At 49.0% G+C, this 17,500-nt stretch overlaps 2 protein-coding genes across 7 annotated transcripts in view; one reads left to right on the top strand and one right to left on the bottom strand.

Annotated features, from left to right (window-relative positions):
* mctp1a (multiple C2 domains, transmembrane 1a) overlaps window positions 1-12,263 on the top strand; it is a 147,053-nt gene extending 134,790 nt beyond the window's left edge. For all 4 annotated transcript variants that reach the window (XM_031585574.2, XM_042710484.1, XM_042710486.1 and 1 more), the window contains 4 exons: window positions 1,737-1,846; window positions 2,354-2,463; window positions 2,971-3,068; window positions 10,861-12,263. In XM_031585574.2, coding sequence (XP_031441434.1) covers window positions 1,737-1,846; window positions 2,354-2,463; window positions 2,971-3,068; window positions 10,861-10,932 — 390 coding nt within the window. In that variant the 3' untranslated portion in view covers window positions 10,933-12,263. The remainder of the gene's footprint in view (window positions 1-1,736; window positions 1,847-2,353; window positions 2,464-2,970; window positions 3,069-10,860) is intronic.
* Window positions 12,264-15,672: 3,409 nt separating this feature from the next.
* Window positions 15,673-17,500, bottom strand: part of slf1 (SMC5-SMC6 complex localization factor 1) — a 27,765-nt gene continuing 25,937 nt past the window's right edge. For all 3 annotated transcript variants that reach the window (XM_031585571.2, XM_031585572.2, XM_031585573.2), the window contains exon 19: window positions 15,673-16,363. In XM_031585571.2, the coding sequence (XP_031441431.1) occupies window positions 15,852-16,363 (512 nt within the window). In that variant the 3' untranslated portion in view covers window positions 15,673-15,851. The remainder of the gene's footprint in view (window positions 16,364-17,500) is intronic.

The raw sequence follows: 17,500 nt of genomic DNA, 5'->3' as shown, positions 1-17,500 counted from the left end.
GTTGGAATAAGAGAAAAGTGTGCTGAACCGTGCTGCACGCACACAAAAGGAATGTTGTCTGTCTCCCTGACTACCCCAGAGTCACTCACTCACTCACTCTCACACGGTTTCACCCGCTCACTCTCTCACTAAAACTCACTCTCTCACACCAAACTCTTGGGCCAAATGTATCGATCGCTATGTACAACTTGAGCCGTATAACTCAAAATCACACAATGTACACACAATCCCTTGATTTGTGTATGGAATTTTTTTTTTATCAAACACAACGTAGCACAACACACACCCATTTTCTCTTTATAAATCTGAGTCAAATCAGCGTACAAACGTGCACATAAACGTGCGTGACATCCGCCCCCGCCCCAGTTATCCTTATATGGCTTCACCCACACACCTTAAACTGGTGGGATTAGCATGTACATGTTGTAGGCCTGCGGATGAACTTGAAAGCCTCTCGCTGCGCTGCGCGGCGCTGCCTGCTGGTTTATTACTATCATCTGCCATGTGAGTCGCAACTGTGTTCCAAGTTAAATTAGCACTAAAAATGCTAAATAAATCTAAGGATAAATGAATATGTTGACAACGTATTCTTACGAAGATCACGCTCTTTTCCGTTTTGCAATTTGCACGATTCACTGCTTTAACGAAGAATTAATGAATCATCCAGGCCGCTGCACTACAACGTTTGTTGTGTCATGGTGAACTCTCAAATACTTTGGATATTGTATAATGAAGTTTTTTTTAGATTTAATAATCTAAAAAAAACCTTTATTGTGATCATTCTTTTGGTGCCTCTATTTCAATATAAGTATACAGTCAATGACTCTGATTACACTGTGAGAACCTGACAGTGCTGCAAGACACATTTGAATATCGGCCTCTGTAAATACACCTTGAAGTCAACTGGGCGATCACTTCCTATATAATTGCCATGATAGTTACGGCAATAATATACCTACACAATTAACAGTACGCTACAATACGCCAATCTGCAAATTCCAAATATCATGCGCACACCACCTCTTGAAGATGCACAGAGGTGCGCATGTTTTCCTGGCAAGTATCTTTGCATAAATACCGTTTAATATATAGAAAAGCGCTCAGCATGAATTTAGTGCGTACACATTAGTGTTGATGCATGTGGCCTCTTGTCTCTCTCTCTCTTTGACCTGCAGTTTATTTGTTGTTGCATGATTTTATTGTTGATGAACTCCAAAGAAAAGAATCCTAGATTGTAAATCAGGTGCTGATGAATATGGACCGTTAAAACAGGGATGTTGGTCTGAAAGATGCTGATAAATATGGACCATTAAAACAGGGATGTTCGTCTGGAGCTGTTCAGTCTCCACTGGAGATATGAGACACTGGTGCTCAAATTCATCCAGGCATCGTGTGTTTGTGTGTGCGTGTGTGCGTGCGTGCGTATATATATATATAGAGGCACATTTTCAACGTTGAAATTCACAAAAGCACAAAAAAAAAAAAATCTTGTTTGTTCTGCTGGCTTGAAGTTCACTGCAGTATAGTGAGCTGTTGGCATCAAGAGGATAGTGTGTCATCTCCAGTCTTTGATGGTGTTTTATATAATCCTGTGCCTTCAAAAGATGCTTGTGCAACCAGCCTCTCTCTTTCTCTCTCTCTCTCTCTCTCTCTCTCTCTCTCTCTCTCTCTCTCTCCCTCGCTTTCTTCCCCTCTTTGTCTCTCTCTCTGCCCTGCCTCTCCGTTGGCTCCGGCAGGACTCGGAGAGAAAAGGCTTCATCAACAAGCTGTACGCCATCCAGGACGTCTGCATCAGTGTGCAGAATGCCCTGGATGAAGTGGCCTCCTACGGAGAGAGGATAAAGAAGTAATTACACACACACACACACACACACACACACACACAGACACACACACAGACACACACACACACACACACACACACACACACACACACATGCCTCGGCGCCAGGCCCAACTCTCTCTGCCTCGTTGCTTCAGTGCTGCGGGCAGCACCGGGGCACCAGTTCTCAGTCTGTCACATCTTACTCAGCTCTCATTCCCGCTGGGCAACACACACACACACACACACACACACACACACACACACACACACACACACACATTTAAGAAGGACCGTTATAAGACAGCCTAACAGTTTGTGTGCTATTCAGTGGAATTAGAGGGGGGGATTTTTGTTAAGTAATAGTTCAATATTAATCTGCCACGGTTGGGAATCGCATATATATATATATTTTTTTTAAAGGCTGAAATGTTTCTTTGTTGTTTAAATAGAGATAGAGGTTTTAGAGAGTTGAACTAGGCATGCTCGTGCCGAGCCTCCCTGTGATGAGTCTTCCTCTCTCTCCTGCAGCACGTTTAACTGGACCGTGCCCTTCCTGAGCTGGCTGGCCATCGTGGCTCTGTGCGTGGCCACCTTCATCATCTACTTCATCCCCCTCAGATACCTGGTGCTGGCCTGGGGTGAGCTCTCTCTCTCTCTCTTTCTTTCTCTCGCTATCTGCCACACACACACACACACACAAACAAACACACACACACACACACACACACACACACACAAGCAAAACACACACACACACACACTCTCTCACATATACACACACACACACACACTCACACACACACACACACACACACACACACACACACACACACACACACACACACACATACACACATACACACACACTCTCTCACATACACACAGACACACAGACACACAGACACACACACACACACACACTCACAAACACACATACACACACACACAGACACACACACACACACACACACACACACACACACAGACACACAGACACACACACACACACACACACACACACACACACACACACTTGGCGTTGGCACAAAATAGCTTTGCTGCCAGCACACCTCCAGCACCTCCCAGTGATGACGTGTTGTGTGTCCTCTAGAGTGACTGTGCCCCCATCTTTTTTGCTCACTCAGGGGTGAACAAGTTCACGAAGAAGCTGCGGGACCCCTACACCATCGACAACAACGAGCTGCTGGACTTCCTCTCCAGAGTGCCGTCGGATGTGCAAGTGGTAGGCTTCACATCTCACTATACATGTACAATCACTCACTGGCACACAATAACACACACACACTGTCTCTCTCTCTCTCTCTCTCTCTCTCTCTCTCTCTCTCTCTCTCTCTCTCACACAAACACACACACACACACATACTCTCTCTCTCTCTCTCTCTCTCTCTCTCTCTCACACACACACACACACACACAAACACACACATGCATGCACACACATGCACACAGACACACACACACACAAACACAATTCAACTGTAAGGGTGTTTGACATGTAGTTACTTGATAGATGCTGGCTGATATGCTGCTGATGTATAAGCAGGGGCAAGGCCTGTGTTCAATTTTGTCCAGAACAGCAGAGGCCAATATTCCTGAATCCATTCTGCACTTGGCAACAAGAGTCTGAGGACTCCATCTAGGTTCCTCCATAAGCTACACATTTATTTTCTGTGTTTTTGAATGTAAATGTGTGTGATTTTGAGCAGTGTTTTATATGGTAACTGCTTTGGCACACTGTGAGAAAAAACGAGCTGGGTTTTGAACCTGTGGCCTTGACACGGCTGGAGCCGTGTGCTACCAGTCCGGCTACAGGGGCCCGCGGCGGTCGACACGCTGTGATTTCTGCTCGGGCGCGCCGGGGCCAGGCCATTTCTGTGGTCAAGGTCACGCCGGCTGTGACATGTGGCGCCGCTGATGGGGAATAATAATTCAGTTTTACACTCGGCCTGTCAGGACAGAGACTTCTCCAAAAAGCCTCATTTCACACAGTGGCACAGGCTCCTCTTTTATTCATGCACCCCCCCCCCCGTCCCGTCCCCGTCCCCGTTCCCCCCCCCCCCCCCCCCCCTCTCCCCTTTCCAGTGATCTGCAGACGTGCCGAATCACGAGTCTGTTCTTTTTTTTTATCTGCGACAATATTTTGGCTCATTACAGAGTAAAGGACTTTTTTAGTAGAAAGCTAATTCGATCGCTTTGAAAATATGTCTTGACTGCTTCCTCTGGCTCCTTCCCCTGTTTTTTTTTTTTTCTTCTTTTTTGAAAAAATGGGACCCATTGGCATTGCTCTTCTTTCCATCTCTGTGCGTGATGTACTGTACACTCGACTCATTACCTTTTCATCGCCGTGTTCAGCGCTGTAAATAAAACTTAATTGGGGATGAATTTTGCAACACGACTTGATCCAAGTCAAATCCAAAATTGGCTGCGTGCCCCCAGTAACCAGTCCAGTGTTGGCTGGCATGAATCTGTGCTCTGTGTGTGTGTGTGTGTGTGTGTGTGTGTGTGTGTGTGTGTGTGTGTGTGTGTGTGTGTGTGTGTGTGTGTGTGTGTGTGTGTATGCGTGTGTGTGTGTGTGTGTGTGTGTGTGTGTGTGTGTGTGTGTGTATGCGTGTGTGTGTGTGTGTGTGTGTGTGTGTGTGTGTGTGTGTATGCGTGTGTGTGTGTGTGTGTGTGTGTGTGTGTGTGTGTGTGTGTGTGTGTAAGGAACTCTCCTGCGCTCACTCTGTTTTGGTCGGCCATTAGGATCCTCCCAGGCCCAGCGTCTATATGAGGCGTGAGATCAGAGCAGCGCGGCTGATTCTCTTAACCCCTTTTAATGAAAGCCGGCGTGCACAGCAGAACGCCGAGGGCCCCGTTAAAAAAACCCCGCCGCCATAAGCCCCTCAGCTTGTTACCGGCTGTGCTTCCTCAAGGCCTCCCTCTGTGTGGTGCGGCTGGACCTGAGAGCTGGTTATAGATTTGGGAGGGGCGGGGCGGGGCGGGGGGGGGGGGGGGTGGGGGGTGGAGGGGCAATGATCTGTCACCAATTCCCTTTGCCCCATCAGCTGGCGACCTGATCCCCTGAGCCTTTGATGGTGCACTGGGCAGCGGAGGGCGCTTTGATGTTTTACAGGGTCGTAATCCGCCAGCCCCCGCCTGCCCGCCTGCGTCCGCTGCAGCTGCATTTACAGCGGGCGGGCGGGCGGGCGGGCGGGCGGGCGGCCTGGGCAGGTAGCTGCAGCTGCATTTACAGCGGGCGGGCGGGCAGGTAGCTGCAGCTGCCCTATACGGGCCGGGGGCGGAGGCTGTGGCCCCGGTGCACCTGGGGGCCCCGGCAGGTAGGGGAGGGTGGAGGGGTTTGGCCCTGTTCACCCCTAATGAGAGCCGAAGGTGGTGGGGGGCGGGGGGGGGCGAGTGGGGCGGGCTTCACCACAGTCAACCTGCCGCATGCCAGGAGCTAATTGGTGCTGTGTTACAGAGTAGAGAGGTGGCTGAGATACGCCTAAACTCAACTAATAGGAGAGAGAGAGAGAGGGAGAGAGAGAGAGAGGGAGAGAGAGAGAGAGAGACACAGAGAGAGAGAGATAGGGAGAGAGAGAGAGACAGAGAGAGAGACACACAGAGAGAGAGATAGGGAGAGAGAGAGAGAGACACACACACAGAGAGAGAGAGAGAGAGAGAGAGAGAGAGAGCGAGAGAGAGAGAGAGAGAGAGAGAGAGAGAGAGAGAGAGAGAGAGAGTGGTGCGCATGGACATGTTTCTTCTGGATGGTTCTGCTCTGCATGGCCCAAGCAGCCTTTGGGGAGGGGTGAGCTCACCTCTCCTGCTCTCGTTTCTGGGTTACAGAGGCCTGGCGGGACCAGTGGGAGCCACTGTTCACCACCGCTTGCGCCTGGGCCCTTAAGGGATAAACTGTGTGTGTGTGTGTGTGTGTATGTGTGGTGGGTTTGTGTATGTGTGGATGTGTGTGTGTGTGTGTGGTGGGTTTGTGTATGTGTGGATGTGTGTGTGTGTGTGTGTGTCCTGTGGGCACACAGGAGCTGAAAGTCTCACCACCACATGACAAATGAAGCGCTATTTCGGGGCCCTGCGCGTGACCCAGTGCTCCCGGTGCGAGGGGTCCCCTGGTAGCGGAGGCCTGAGGTGGATCGGGGGCTGGCTCCCCTCCCCTCCTCTCCCCTCCCCTCCCCTCCTCTCCTCTCCTCTCCTCTCCTCTCCGCAGCGCAGCTCGTTTTGGAGGTGCCTCTGAGCCGCCGCGCTTGATGACTTTCTAATGACTCCTCTATACAGAGGGCAGCCGCGCGGAGCACTGGCAGACAGGCGTGCCGTGTCTTTGTGAGAGGGTGTCGAAACTTTTTTACCTCCGTTTTGTGTGTGCGTGTGTGTCTGTGTGAGTGTGTTTGTGTGAGTGCATGTGTGTGTGTGTGTGTGTGTGTGTGTGTGTGTGTGTATGTGTGTGTCAGAATATGGTTGGTTTAAGGCTTAAAAATCATCGATTGGAATATTGCACGTGAACTGACCAAACATATGAGCACCTAATCCAGTACAGGGAAACCCCAGACATTGAGATTATTCCAGAACAGGCTGTTCTTCTGATGATCCTATCCAGTAGGGACACCATTATGACCGAGACATGGTTCACCTTCTAGTGCTGCACCTGCAAAACACAGCAAACATTCCCCTCTCTTATATATCACTGTATCACTGGAAAAACCGAACAAAAAGGTTTTGAATGTGCAAAGGAGAGAGAGAAGAAAAAAAACACACACACACACACACACACTGTACTTCAGAGAGACACGCAGAGAAGCTAAACAGGTCAGAGCGTTCGGGGGACTGGGGTGCTGGAGCGGTGACTGGAGCAAGCATCAAAGGCTTCGCTCCCAAACAAGAGCTGGAGGTCTCAATTTTTGAGTTTAAACAAGCAATTAGTGCAACAGCTACGCTCCCAAACTTTTGGGCTGTGAAACTTTCCTCCACATCTCTTATGTATGTGCCTCTTCCTCGCCAGCCTCCCTCTCCTTGACACGCTTTGCTCTCTGAACAATAGACGGGGGAAAGATGGCTTCTCTCGTCTGTGGGAGGTTTTTTTTTTTTTGTGTGTGTGTGTTGTTGTTGCTCTCTTTGTTGCGCCGGTATCATATGATATCCCTAATGCTAGGTTAGGTGTCACTGGAGATGAGGCAGGGAAGCTTTTTTTTTTTATTATTATTATTTTTTCCCTCCTCTTTCCCCGTTCTTGCTTTAAACAGCATAGCATAGTATCATTAAAAATGTTCGCCCTTTCATTTACTTATTTATATTTGCTTGCTCCCGCTTTGCCGCCCTAGCCCGCTTCAATCCCAGAATTCCCGTTAACGGCGGGGACGAGAGCGGAGCGGCGGTGGTGGTGGCGGGTCCCGGGACGGCTTCTGACACCACTTAAACGAGCCGCTCTTCGCGCCCCCTCCGCTCCGCGCGCTCACTTCAAAGCATGCCTTTTTTTGCCACGGCAACTGTCAACACAAGGGAGACAGAGAGAGAGAGAAAGAGTGTGTGTGTGAGAGAGAGAGAGAGAGAGAGAGAGAGAGAGAGAGTGTGTGTGTGTGTGAGAGAAAGGGAGACAGAGAGAAAGAGAGAGAGAGGAAAGACAGAAACAAACAAGGAAGGAGCAGCCTTTGAGCGACAAAAGGTCTTTACCCACCAGTCTCTCGTGAATGTTCACTTTGTGCTGTGCACTTTTTATTTTTTTCCCTCTACCTTCATTTTAAAAGAAGAATCAAATTGCTATCTCACCGTAGTCACTTAAAAAAAAAAAACCTCTTCCCCTCCAACTCTATTTTTCTTGTCTTCCACTATTATTTTTGGGGGGCTTTCTTCCTCCTGTTTCTATTCTTTAACTAGCGTGTGGCATTATCTTTTTGGGGACAGCTTTGCTTTATTAAAAGGAGGTGAGCGTGTATCTCGCCGTGCCGGCTGGCGTCACTGTCACCTGTAAATGGTAATGGAGCCTATGACTAGCTGAGGGAGCCCGTCTGAGTGCGCCTTTGATTGAGCTTTCATTGTTTTCCTTTCCGGAAGCTTCTCTCCCCCGGTTGACACTCTCTGGTAACATTGATAGATGCCACGCCATTCACATTCTTAAACTTTTTTGTTTACACACTGCTGGGTGTTGGATCCCGATTTTAATGGTTCTGTGATAAAGTCACCATAAAATTCATAATGATCACCCATTGTCTTGTAAAAAGCCTATGTTGTACGCTTACCGTTCACAATAGGTAAAAGGCGTCTGAATAGTGAGTTTATACCGGTATGGGCCAGATTTGCATTAAGTCTACTGGAACCTGAGTGGTATACATCAGTGAAGGACAGGCTTATGAACCGCTCTTGGCCAGTGCAGACTCGGGAGTATAAAAAGAAAACAACTTAATATGTTAATATGAAATCAAAAGTCCTGGTGCCCAATAAGAGAGATGTCCAGCGCGTTCCTATACTGCTGCGCTCTCAAATGGGATAAGGAGAGCAGTATAATGCTGTTGTTTGGGGGGTAGGTTTCACGTTCCTCTGCTGCTGCTCTCTCAGATGGGATAAGGAGAGCAGTATAATGCTGTTGTTTGGGGGGGGAGGTTTCACGTTCCTATACTGCTGCTCTCTCAAATGGGATAAGGAGAGCAGTATAATGCTGTTGTTTGGGGGGGAGGTTTCACGTTCCTCTGCTGCTGCTCTCTCAGATGGGATAAGGAGAGCAGTATAATGCTGTTGTTTGGGGGGGAGGTTTCTGTTCATGTTGTGTCTGCTCTGAAACACATGTGTCTGATGTCTGTGGTGTGGGCACAGACTCTCTCTGTTCGACTAAGCACCACATCTCTCTCAGTCCCACTCAGACAAAGGCAAGCACGTTCAGCGCTGATTAATGTTGATGGTTGATGTCATGTCAGCACTGGCCATTGTGAACCGCAGCTTTCTATGGGGCACCCACAGATGACGTCAGTAGTTTGATGGTCTAATCTAGGGGCTGGCTTTGCATTGTAAAACTTGTACACGACTTTAGTTCATAATATTTAGCGCTCACTTGAGGCTTGTTTTGACACACGGCTGCAATTAGTGACTATTGATTAACCAAATGTACCGTTTGAGGCCCATGGCTTCTTGTTAACTTGTTATTGAAGGAATGGAAAACCAGACTGAAACGAAATGACATTTCTCTTGATTACGCTTTGTCACTAACTGCCTCTGCATAAATCATGATGAAAGCCTTCTGTGTCAAAACAGACATTTTTATTTTGTGTGGTCATAGTCTTGATCTTTTTTTTTTTATTTTCAGGACTCAACTTTCCTTGTTGTAATGTGGCCCGTTTGCTGTTGAGTCCACGATTTGTCTTCTGTGCTCTGTGTCTTCCCCCTCCTCCTCTGCCCCCCGTCCCTGTGGGCTTTGGTGTGTAATCTGGCCCGGGCAGGGCTGCCAGTGGGTTAGGGCCAGCTCGGAGACTCAGACTGGTCACCAACCGTTTATCTCTCCTTCCCAGCCTCACTTCCCCCGCATCCGTTGTTCCTCCGCCAGGTTAAGTCCTTCCCCCATGCCCCTCCTCTGCCCCCAGGGGCATCCGGACCGGTTTGAGCCTGCCCCCCTCTGCCCCCAGGGGCATCCAGACCGGTTTGAGCCTGCCCCCCTCTGCCCCCAGGGGCATCCAGACCGGTTTGAGCCTGCCCCCCCCTCTCGCATTCAGGGGCTGCTCTCCCCCTCCCAGGCTTCACCCCCTCAACCAACAAGTGACCGGCTCTGTCTGCGGCTGGAGGATCCAGGATCCAGGATCCAGGAGCCGTGCCTAATGCATTAGCCCATCTTTCCGGTGCTCATTCATTATGCTGGATTTGTGGAAGGAGAGAGGTTACACAATGTCTGGATTTTTTTTTTTTTGTGGCGGCTCCCCTTACTCTGCAGCCAAACTTTGAACTGTTGTGGCGAGGAAAGAATGGGAGGGGAAAAAAAGCTGATTAAAATGAAATCTGCTCCATGAAAGATGTTGTTGAGCAGCGGAGCAAATCTTCAACATGCCCTTTCCTTAACCTTTCTGGAAAAGGTCTCCGCGCTTACTCGAGCAGTGTTTTGTCTCTCCCGCAGATTAGATGTGTGTGTTTATGTCGGTTCTCACGTGAGGTTTGTAAACAAAGCCCAGCAGTACTCACTGGACATATTCTTAAGACTTCCATTGGATTTGGGAAGTCCATTCACCCATGTGGCAGATTCCTGTGGATTAAATTAACTGTGTTGATTTCTCATTTCTGATGCCCATTAAATTCAGGGATCCACTTCTTTAGTTGTTTACCATAAAACCCCCAGGTTTCTACTCATCCATGTTCAAACAAGTAACTAGATGCCACACTAGTTGCTAAGTTTCTACTGTATTAATAAGACTTAAGTCTACATAAATACTTTGGGAGGGTAGTAGATGGATGTTGTTGCTTAGTGATATGGATTCATGTAATTTTGTGGGGATGCTTTGTTGTGATTTCCTAACTAAGGAGGTTGCAGATTTATCTCTGAGAGCCAGAAAGATTTGCTCATTCACTGACAAATATGTTCTAACCTGTCAGCCATATTGATACGAAAACCCTGCCTGCCAGAAATACTTTCATGGTGATGTCTTAATCTCATCATACAACCTGTTTTGTGGAAAGCAGATTTTTTCACTAGTACTTACCGATAGCATTTGACATTGCAGTTGATCTTTTCTTACCCGTTTGAGTTTGAGCCTTCTCATGCGTTGGCTGACTGTAAGTGGACATCCAGGGTATGGTGGTCTAATATCCGTTTCTTGTCTGCATAGCTGTCTCCTTCTCTCTCCCAAAGATGTTCGAGGAGCCAAGCCCTCCTCTGTTTGTTAGTCCGAGCCCCCAGGCCACTCTTTCAAACAGATGAGGAGAAGGTTCCCATGCTATCACAGCACAGCCAGTATGCACCTGATGATGTCTTCTCTCTTTCTCTCTGTGTGTGTGTGTGTGTGTGTGTGTGTGTATGTGTGTGTGTGTGTGTGTGTGTGTGTGTGTTTTAACAGGTGCAGTATCGAGAGTTGAAACCGGATCCCAGCCATAGCCCAAATAAAAGAAAGAAAAATAACCCGGGATAGCTGCTTCCCGCCACCTCATCACCCCTGACTCCCACACAACCCTCCTCCTGTGGAATCTTTCCCAGCAACACGTTGCCAAGGAGGAGAGAGAGAGAGGGAGGAGGAGGAGGAGAAGAAGAACTGCACTGAACCGGAGGAGAGAACCTTTTTCTTTCTTTCCTCTTTCCCCACGCCTCTGTCATCGTCCGGGCCCCTCTTGTTTGTACAAATGGAAGTCAAATTGCTGTCATGAAAAAAGGACCACTTTTAACTTTGTTGTCCTGATGGCTGTTCTGAAGGAGTCCTTGACGGTAGCACGCCACATGACTGCAGACAATGACACGGACAGTTTTAACAGCCAACATGTCTGTGCTGAGACGCTACCTGGTTTTCAGAGTGTTTGTTTAACTGGAAACATCCTTCCACTCATACTTTATCACTTTATCACTTACCAACACTGACAATTTTTGGATGCCCTGTTGTTATTGTGTTCTATTCGCCATAGTCAGATTATAAGCAACAGAATCATTTTTTTTTAAAGATGCCGTGGATTCTTGTCTTTTCTCTTTTTATTGAGAATTGATTTTGGTTTACTGAAAAAAAAAAATCAGTTTTTACATTGACTTTTGATGGAGCTACAGTACTGTGCTCTTTATTTTCGTAGTGAAGAATGGCAGCCTTGGGTTTTTTGCCTGCATGAAAAAAAACAATAGCCTTAGAGATCCTCTTGCTCCAGTCAGCGGTGACATTTACTGCACAAGCTCTCCCACTAGTGTGCCAGTCCTCTCGGTCTCTCGGCTCGCGGGTTAAAAAGACCAAACGGCCAGTGCAGAGCGCGCCCCCTGAGAGAGGGAAAGAAAGAAAGAGAGAGAAATAGAAAGAGAGAGAGAGAGAGTTTGTTACAACGGCAGCCCCTTGTGATGACATGGACCCATCGGCCGTTTTACAGAGCCTTCATCAGGCATCAAACGATCCCCCCCCCCACCCCCCCCCCCTTCTCCTGTGGGCTGGCTGCTCGTGGTGCCATGGAGCTGATAGAGATGTCCCCACATGCAGACACAAACACCAGGCAACCCGTGAGCCCAGCTGTAATCTCATTTGAAAGGCTGCTTGCTCTCTCGCTCTCATTTCCACTTGCGCCACTTCAGTGGGCATCATCTCTCCCTCTCTCTCGCTCGCTCGCTCTCTCTCTCTCCCTCCCTCCCTCGCTCTTTTTGCCTGAGGCCAGAGTTCTCTCTCTCCATCTGCCCCACCTCCTTTGCCCAGCACTCAACTTTGATCTCTCTTTTAGAATGTGTGACAGTGTGTGGTTGCTTGGCTGTGTTGTATTCTCTGTGTGTGTGTGTGTGTGTGTGTGTGTGTGTGTGTGTGTGTGTGTGTGTGTGTGTGTGTGTGTGTGTGTGTGTGTGTGTGTGTGTGTGTGTGTGTGTGCAGTTCTTCACTGCAGTTTTTGCTGCATCGTCTGTGTCAGCATCGAGACAAAAGAGGGAAACTTTTAGAATTTATTTTTTGTTACCCCGGACCGCAGCACCCCCTACCCCCCCCCCCCCCCCCCACACACACACACACACACACACACACACACACACACACACACACACACAACCTCCTGCTTCTCTGAGGTCATGTCTGTCTGTAGGGGGAAGAGTAAGACTGGGTCCAGGACTTTCTGCTCTGGGAGAGATCAGAGCTCAGTCCCCAGTCCCCCATCTGTGGATGCTCCTCATTCAGCTCCAGCCACTCACAAGGAGTGAGGGAGGAGAGGGATATAGAGACAGAGATTCACTCATCGTCTGAGTAAACACGGGGTGCTGTCTCCAAGGCCGGCCAGTTTTGCTCCTCTGTAAAGCAACGTACACCCTGTGAGCTCAGCAATTCATTTCTAAATCCTCTCTGTATCGCAGCTTTAGGGAGATCTGTCAATGGTCGAATGTGTATGTGTGTAAAATAAAGTTTCGAAAGTGTCCGTGGTGGGTCAATATTGTGGAGCGTTTAGCATCCCGAAGCTCTTGTCTGTTCCTGTTTGTTTATTTATTTATTTCAGAATTTGAAAGATGCCCATGCTATGTTTGTCGGCAAACCAAAGTGAATTCATGATGAACTAGAAAAGCAATGGATATAAAATAGAATGTAATGTATCTGTAAAAAAAAATGCAAGCAAAATAAGCACTTTCATTCGCACCTCTTTTGAACTTATTTATTGATTTCCTTTCTTTCATATGTGTGTAAATAAGACACTTGATAATTTATCTGTGTATTGTACATTGCTTGTAAATGGTCAAATGTTTTCAATTGTTGTATAGATGTTTGTGCGTCCTTTGGATGGATTTCAGCCTGCTGTGTTGCCTGTGACATCATCATACTCCCAGTTGCTGACCAATGAGATTTCAAAGGGCAGAAATGGATAGCCAATGGGGAATGAATAAGGTATATCAATGGAGTATCATACAGAATGCACCAGTTGTCATGTCTGTACATTTTGAAAAAAAAGTAGAGGGAAAATATTAAATATTTTTTATTGATCTGTGTTCTCTTTCTGATATCTTTATGTGGATAACCCCTTGCTTAGTGTCATCAGCTTACTGTTGATGTGTCTTTAGACTTTATTTCATTTCAGATTTGACGCAAATGCACTTCACCAAAAACCCCTCTGTAATTTTAAATAGAACATTTGAAAAAAAAACTGCAGTATCAGTATATCAAAGGTCAGTCTTTTTCATGCTCATCAAGAAACACAGAACAAATTCAAATGGCCATGCATAAACAGTATGTTAAAACAAGTAATCTACATTAAAACAAACATGGGCTTAAGATGAAGAGTATGGTAAGTATACATGCCGAGGCAGAATGAATCACCCTTTGGTTTGTTAAGGTGGTGCACATTTGAATGTTCTCTGGGTGTAGTCATGGGGTCATGAGATTATTGGAAAGGGGAGTCCAAACGGTGTGGTGTGTCCTTCGTTTGTAGAACACCTGGAGCTTACCTCTCTTGGCTGTCTTTCAGGCTGTCTTCTTCATGGTTGGCTTTTGAACTTGAGTCCTTTAATCTGAGTATGGATAGCTCAGGATTGGAAAGTCACAGTCTACCAAGAGCAAACAAAGGCCTTCAGAGCCTGTCCCCTCTCACACAGATGTTCCCCCTGCACTGTGCTCTCCACTAGTCTGTGTCACACACACACACACACACACCTGTGTTTCACCTTCCCCACCGCGCACCAAAACCCCCCCAGCACAGAGAGGAGCAGGACCTGCACCTTTGATAAACATACCTCCTGCACACACGCACTCCAACACCCTGGAGGAGCATGACCTATGTCTTTAATAACCATACCCAAGCACACGTACTCACACACACACACGCACACACACACATGCACACACACACACACACACATACACACGCACGCACACACACACACACACACACGCACGCACACACGCACACACACACACACGCACACACACACACGCACGCACACACGCACACACACACACGCACATACACACACACACGCACGCACACACAGGATGATGAAGGGGCCGTGTTTCACCCATTGCGGCGGGGGTTAGACTCCCCCACCCACAGCCTCATCTCTGTGGCCCCTGTCATTTATTAGTCTGGGGTGTCCCCTGTGTTGTCTGATCCCTGCTGTTATTCAATATGGGGAGTGTGTGTGTGTGAGTGTGTGTGTGTGTGTGTGGGCGGGGGTGGGGGGGTGCCGGCCCTCCTTCTCCAGCCCCAGCAGCAGGATGCTGGAGCCCCACCAGTCGAGGCTGTCTGTGCTAATCACCCCCTCGCACCGAAAAACAGGTCAAGAGCGTTCTCTGCGTTATTAATTAGCCCCGGTGACCAACCATCGCTCTCCGCCTGACAGCCTGCCGACCGCCGCTCGCTCCTCGGGTTCTAATCTTACCTCTCTGTCGGGGCTGGAGCTCTCCGCACCATCCCTCTTCTCTTCCTCCTCCACCTCCCCTCCTCCTCCTCCTCCTGGCCCCAACCGGCTGTCTCTGAAGTTAAAAAAGGGGGCGCGCGCGCTCAGGAAACGGGCCTATCCTTCATGTCAGAAGCGGCTTCTTCGTCTCTCTTTTGTTGGCGCCTTTAACCTGCGGGGCCCCCGAGTGTCGGAGCCAGGGGTGGGGAGCGCCTCTCATCCCTCACCCCGCTTCACCCCACATGGTGTGCAGATGAGCTCGCTCCATCTCTGTCCTCCACCCACCACCGCTGCCGGGACCTCACACATCACGCCCAGCTGCTGCTGACGGAGCAACCTGGGGGCCCCCAGCATGACAGTCATGGCTGAGGTGGAGCTCTGGAGCAGAGGGGCCCCTCCTCCGTATGAAAGACAGCCCTAGTGCTGGGAGGATAGTCCAGCAGGACAGATATATGTCAGGATCAGATATATGTCCAGTATTGTCAGCCTGTTTAAACTTCAGTGTTCAATTCACCATATGAGAATTAGTGCAGATGTATAGCACAGCTGTAGTGATGTTTGTTAGGCGTGTCTGAGCAGAGGACTGGACCTAGATATTTAAGAATGTTGGGAACATCTAGTTGCATTCATACTTGACTTTTAGAAACAGTCGAGCAACATTTTGTGTGGTTATATAAACAACCTGAATGTTCGAGCTACATGTGCCATTCTGATTCAATATTTGGGGTTCGGTTTTCAAATATGACTAATGGCAGCGCTTGTGTTAAAAGTTCAAGTATGAGAAGAATACCAATTACTAAATGACCAGTTGCTCAGCAATTAAATATTATCTTTATTAATACACGAAATACACAAAATATACAGGAACTTCAAAAACTGTACAAAAGTTTTAAAATGTAAATACAAAAAGCTAAACTTGTGCAAGACAGTGCAACAGTATGCAAACATGGCAGAGATTCCCAGTCCACGTGTCTGGGGCGCCTCTCCTCTCCTCTCCTCTCCTCCGAGTCAAACGCCCAGTGCTGCGCCCCCCGCCAGCAGCAGCCGTCCCTCCGCCTCCAGATCCTCCAGCAGCTGCACCAGGAGCCCGGTGTGTGGCCCCTGGCAGCGCCTCAGTGCTGGGCTCAGCGCGCCCACGTACTGCCCCATGCCCAGCAGGGTCTCCAGGTCATGGGCCAGCTGTGCCGCCTTGGCGTTCGCCCATCCGCCGGTGACCGCCGTGGCCCCGTGGGTGAGCAGCGCCTGGGCCAGCCTCGGGGGGAGGTGGAGAGGAGAGTCGCCGCCCCCGCCCCCGGGCAGCTCTCGCTCCTGCTGGTAGCTGAGCAGCAGGCAGGCCAGCAGGCAGGAGCAGGTCTCCACCAGGGCCAAGTCCTGCACGTCGCAGACGGCGGCGGCGGCACGGGCGAGGGACGAGTCGCCCTCCGCGGCGCATTGCTGCAGATCCTGGCGCAGCGTTGCCGCAGTAACCAGGTCCAGAGGGGTGCGGCCCGAGTTATCGCGGAGCTCCAGAAGAGCAGAACCTAAGAATGAAGGCACAGGTGCGACACTTATCAGAACCTAAGAATGAAGGCACAGGTGCTGCACTTAACAGAACCTAAGAATGAAGGCACAGGTGCGACACTTAACAGAACCTAAGAATGAAGGCACAGGTGCTGCACTTAACAGAACCTAAGAATGAAGGCACAGGTGCTGCACTTAACAGAACCGAAGAATGAAGACACAGGTGCGACACTTAACAGAACCTAAGAATGAAGGCACAGGTGCTGCACTTAACAGAACCGAAGAATGAAGGCACAGGTGCGACACTTAACAGAACCGAAGAATGAAGAGACAGGTGCGGTACTTAACAATCCATTCAGGAAAACACCAATCACAAATAAATGAACGCAGGAGATGTCTACGAGGTGGGTATTAACACAAGCACGCATACACGCGTACGCCGTATACATCCTCCATCCCAAAAAGTAAAGTAAGGGCTCTTCGCTTTCTCAAAAGATGATTTCTGTGGGCACAGCACTTGATTAAACTTGACTACTCAACTTTCTATGGCGTTCCAAGCACTTCTGACACTCAAGGCATTTTCCTTTGAATGTGTGGGTGCACTGACAGCCTCATCGCCTCCTCCCTCAGCTGCAGGAGTGTGCCATCGCTCCCATACAACACCCAAACTGTACCATCAAAAGCCGGGTCAAGGCGATAGAGTGGGTCACACCAAAAGCACTTCCCCTGAATGCAGCAGGAGTGGTAAGTAATAGAACAGATTTCTCCATCAGTGTCTACTTTCACACACACACTCACACACACTCACACACTCACACACACACACACACCGACACCAACACACCAACACACACACACACCCACCCACACACCGACACACCGACACACCGAACACACACACACACACACACACACACACACACACACACACACACACACACACACACACACACACAAACAAACTCCCACACACACATCTCCAGGTACACCGCTCACAGCGTGGGTACATGAGGATCAGCAGTGTAGTTTGAAAGCGTGAGGGGGGAGAGAAGCCCCCCCCCACCCCCACCCCTATCTGCATACATTGATGGATGAATCTGCATTCTCTTTCCTCCTCCCGAGGGGGGTGTGCATGGAGAGAGAGGGGGGGGGGGGGG

Source organism: Clupea harengus, chromosome 18 (assembly GCF_900700415.2).
Source record: "Clupea harengus chromosome 18, Ch_v2.0.2, whole genome shotgun sequence".
NCBI lineage: Eukaryota > Metazoa > Chordata > Actinopteri > Clupeiformes > Clupeidae > Clupea > Clupea harengus.
The sequence above is the reverse complement of the archived record's forward strand: the minus strand, read 5'-3'. Positions and strand labels throughout refer to the sequence as shown.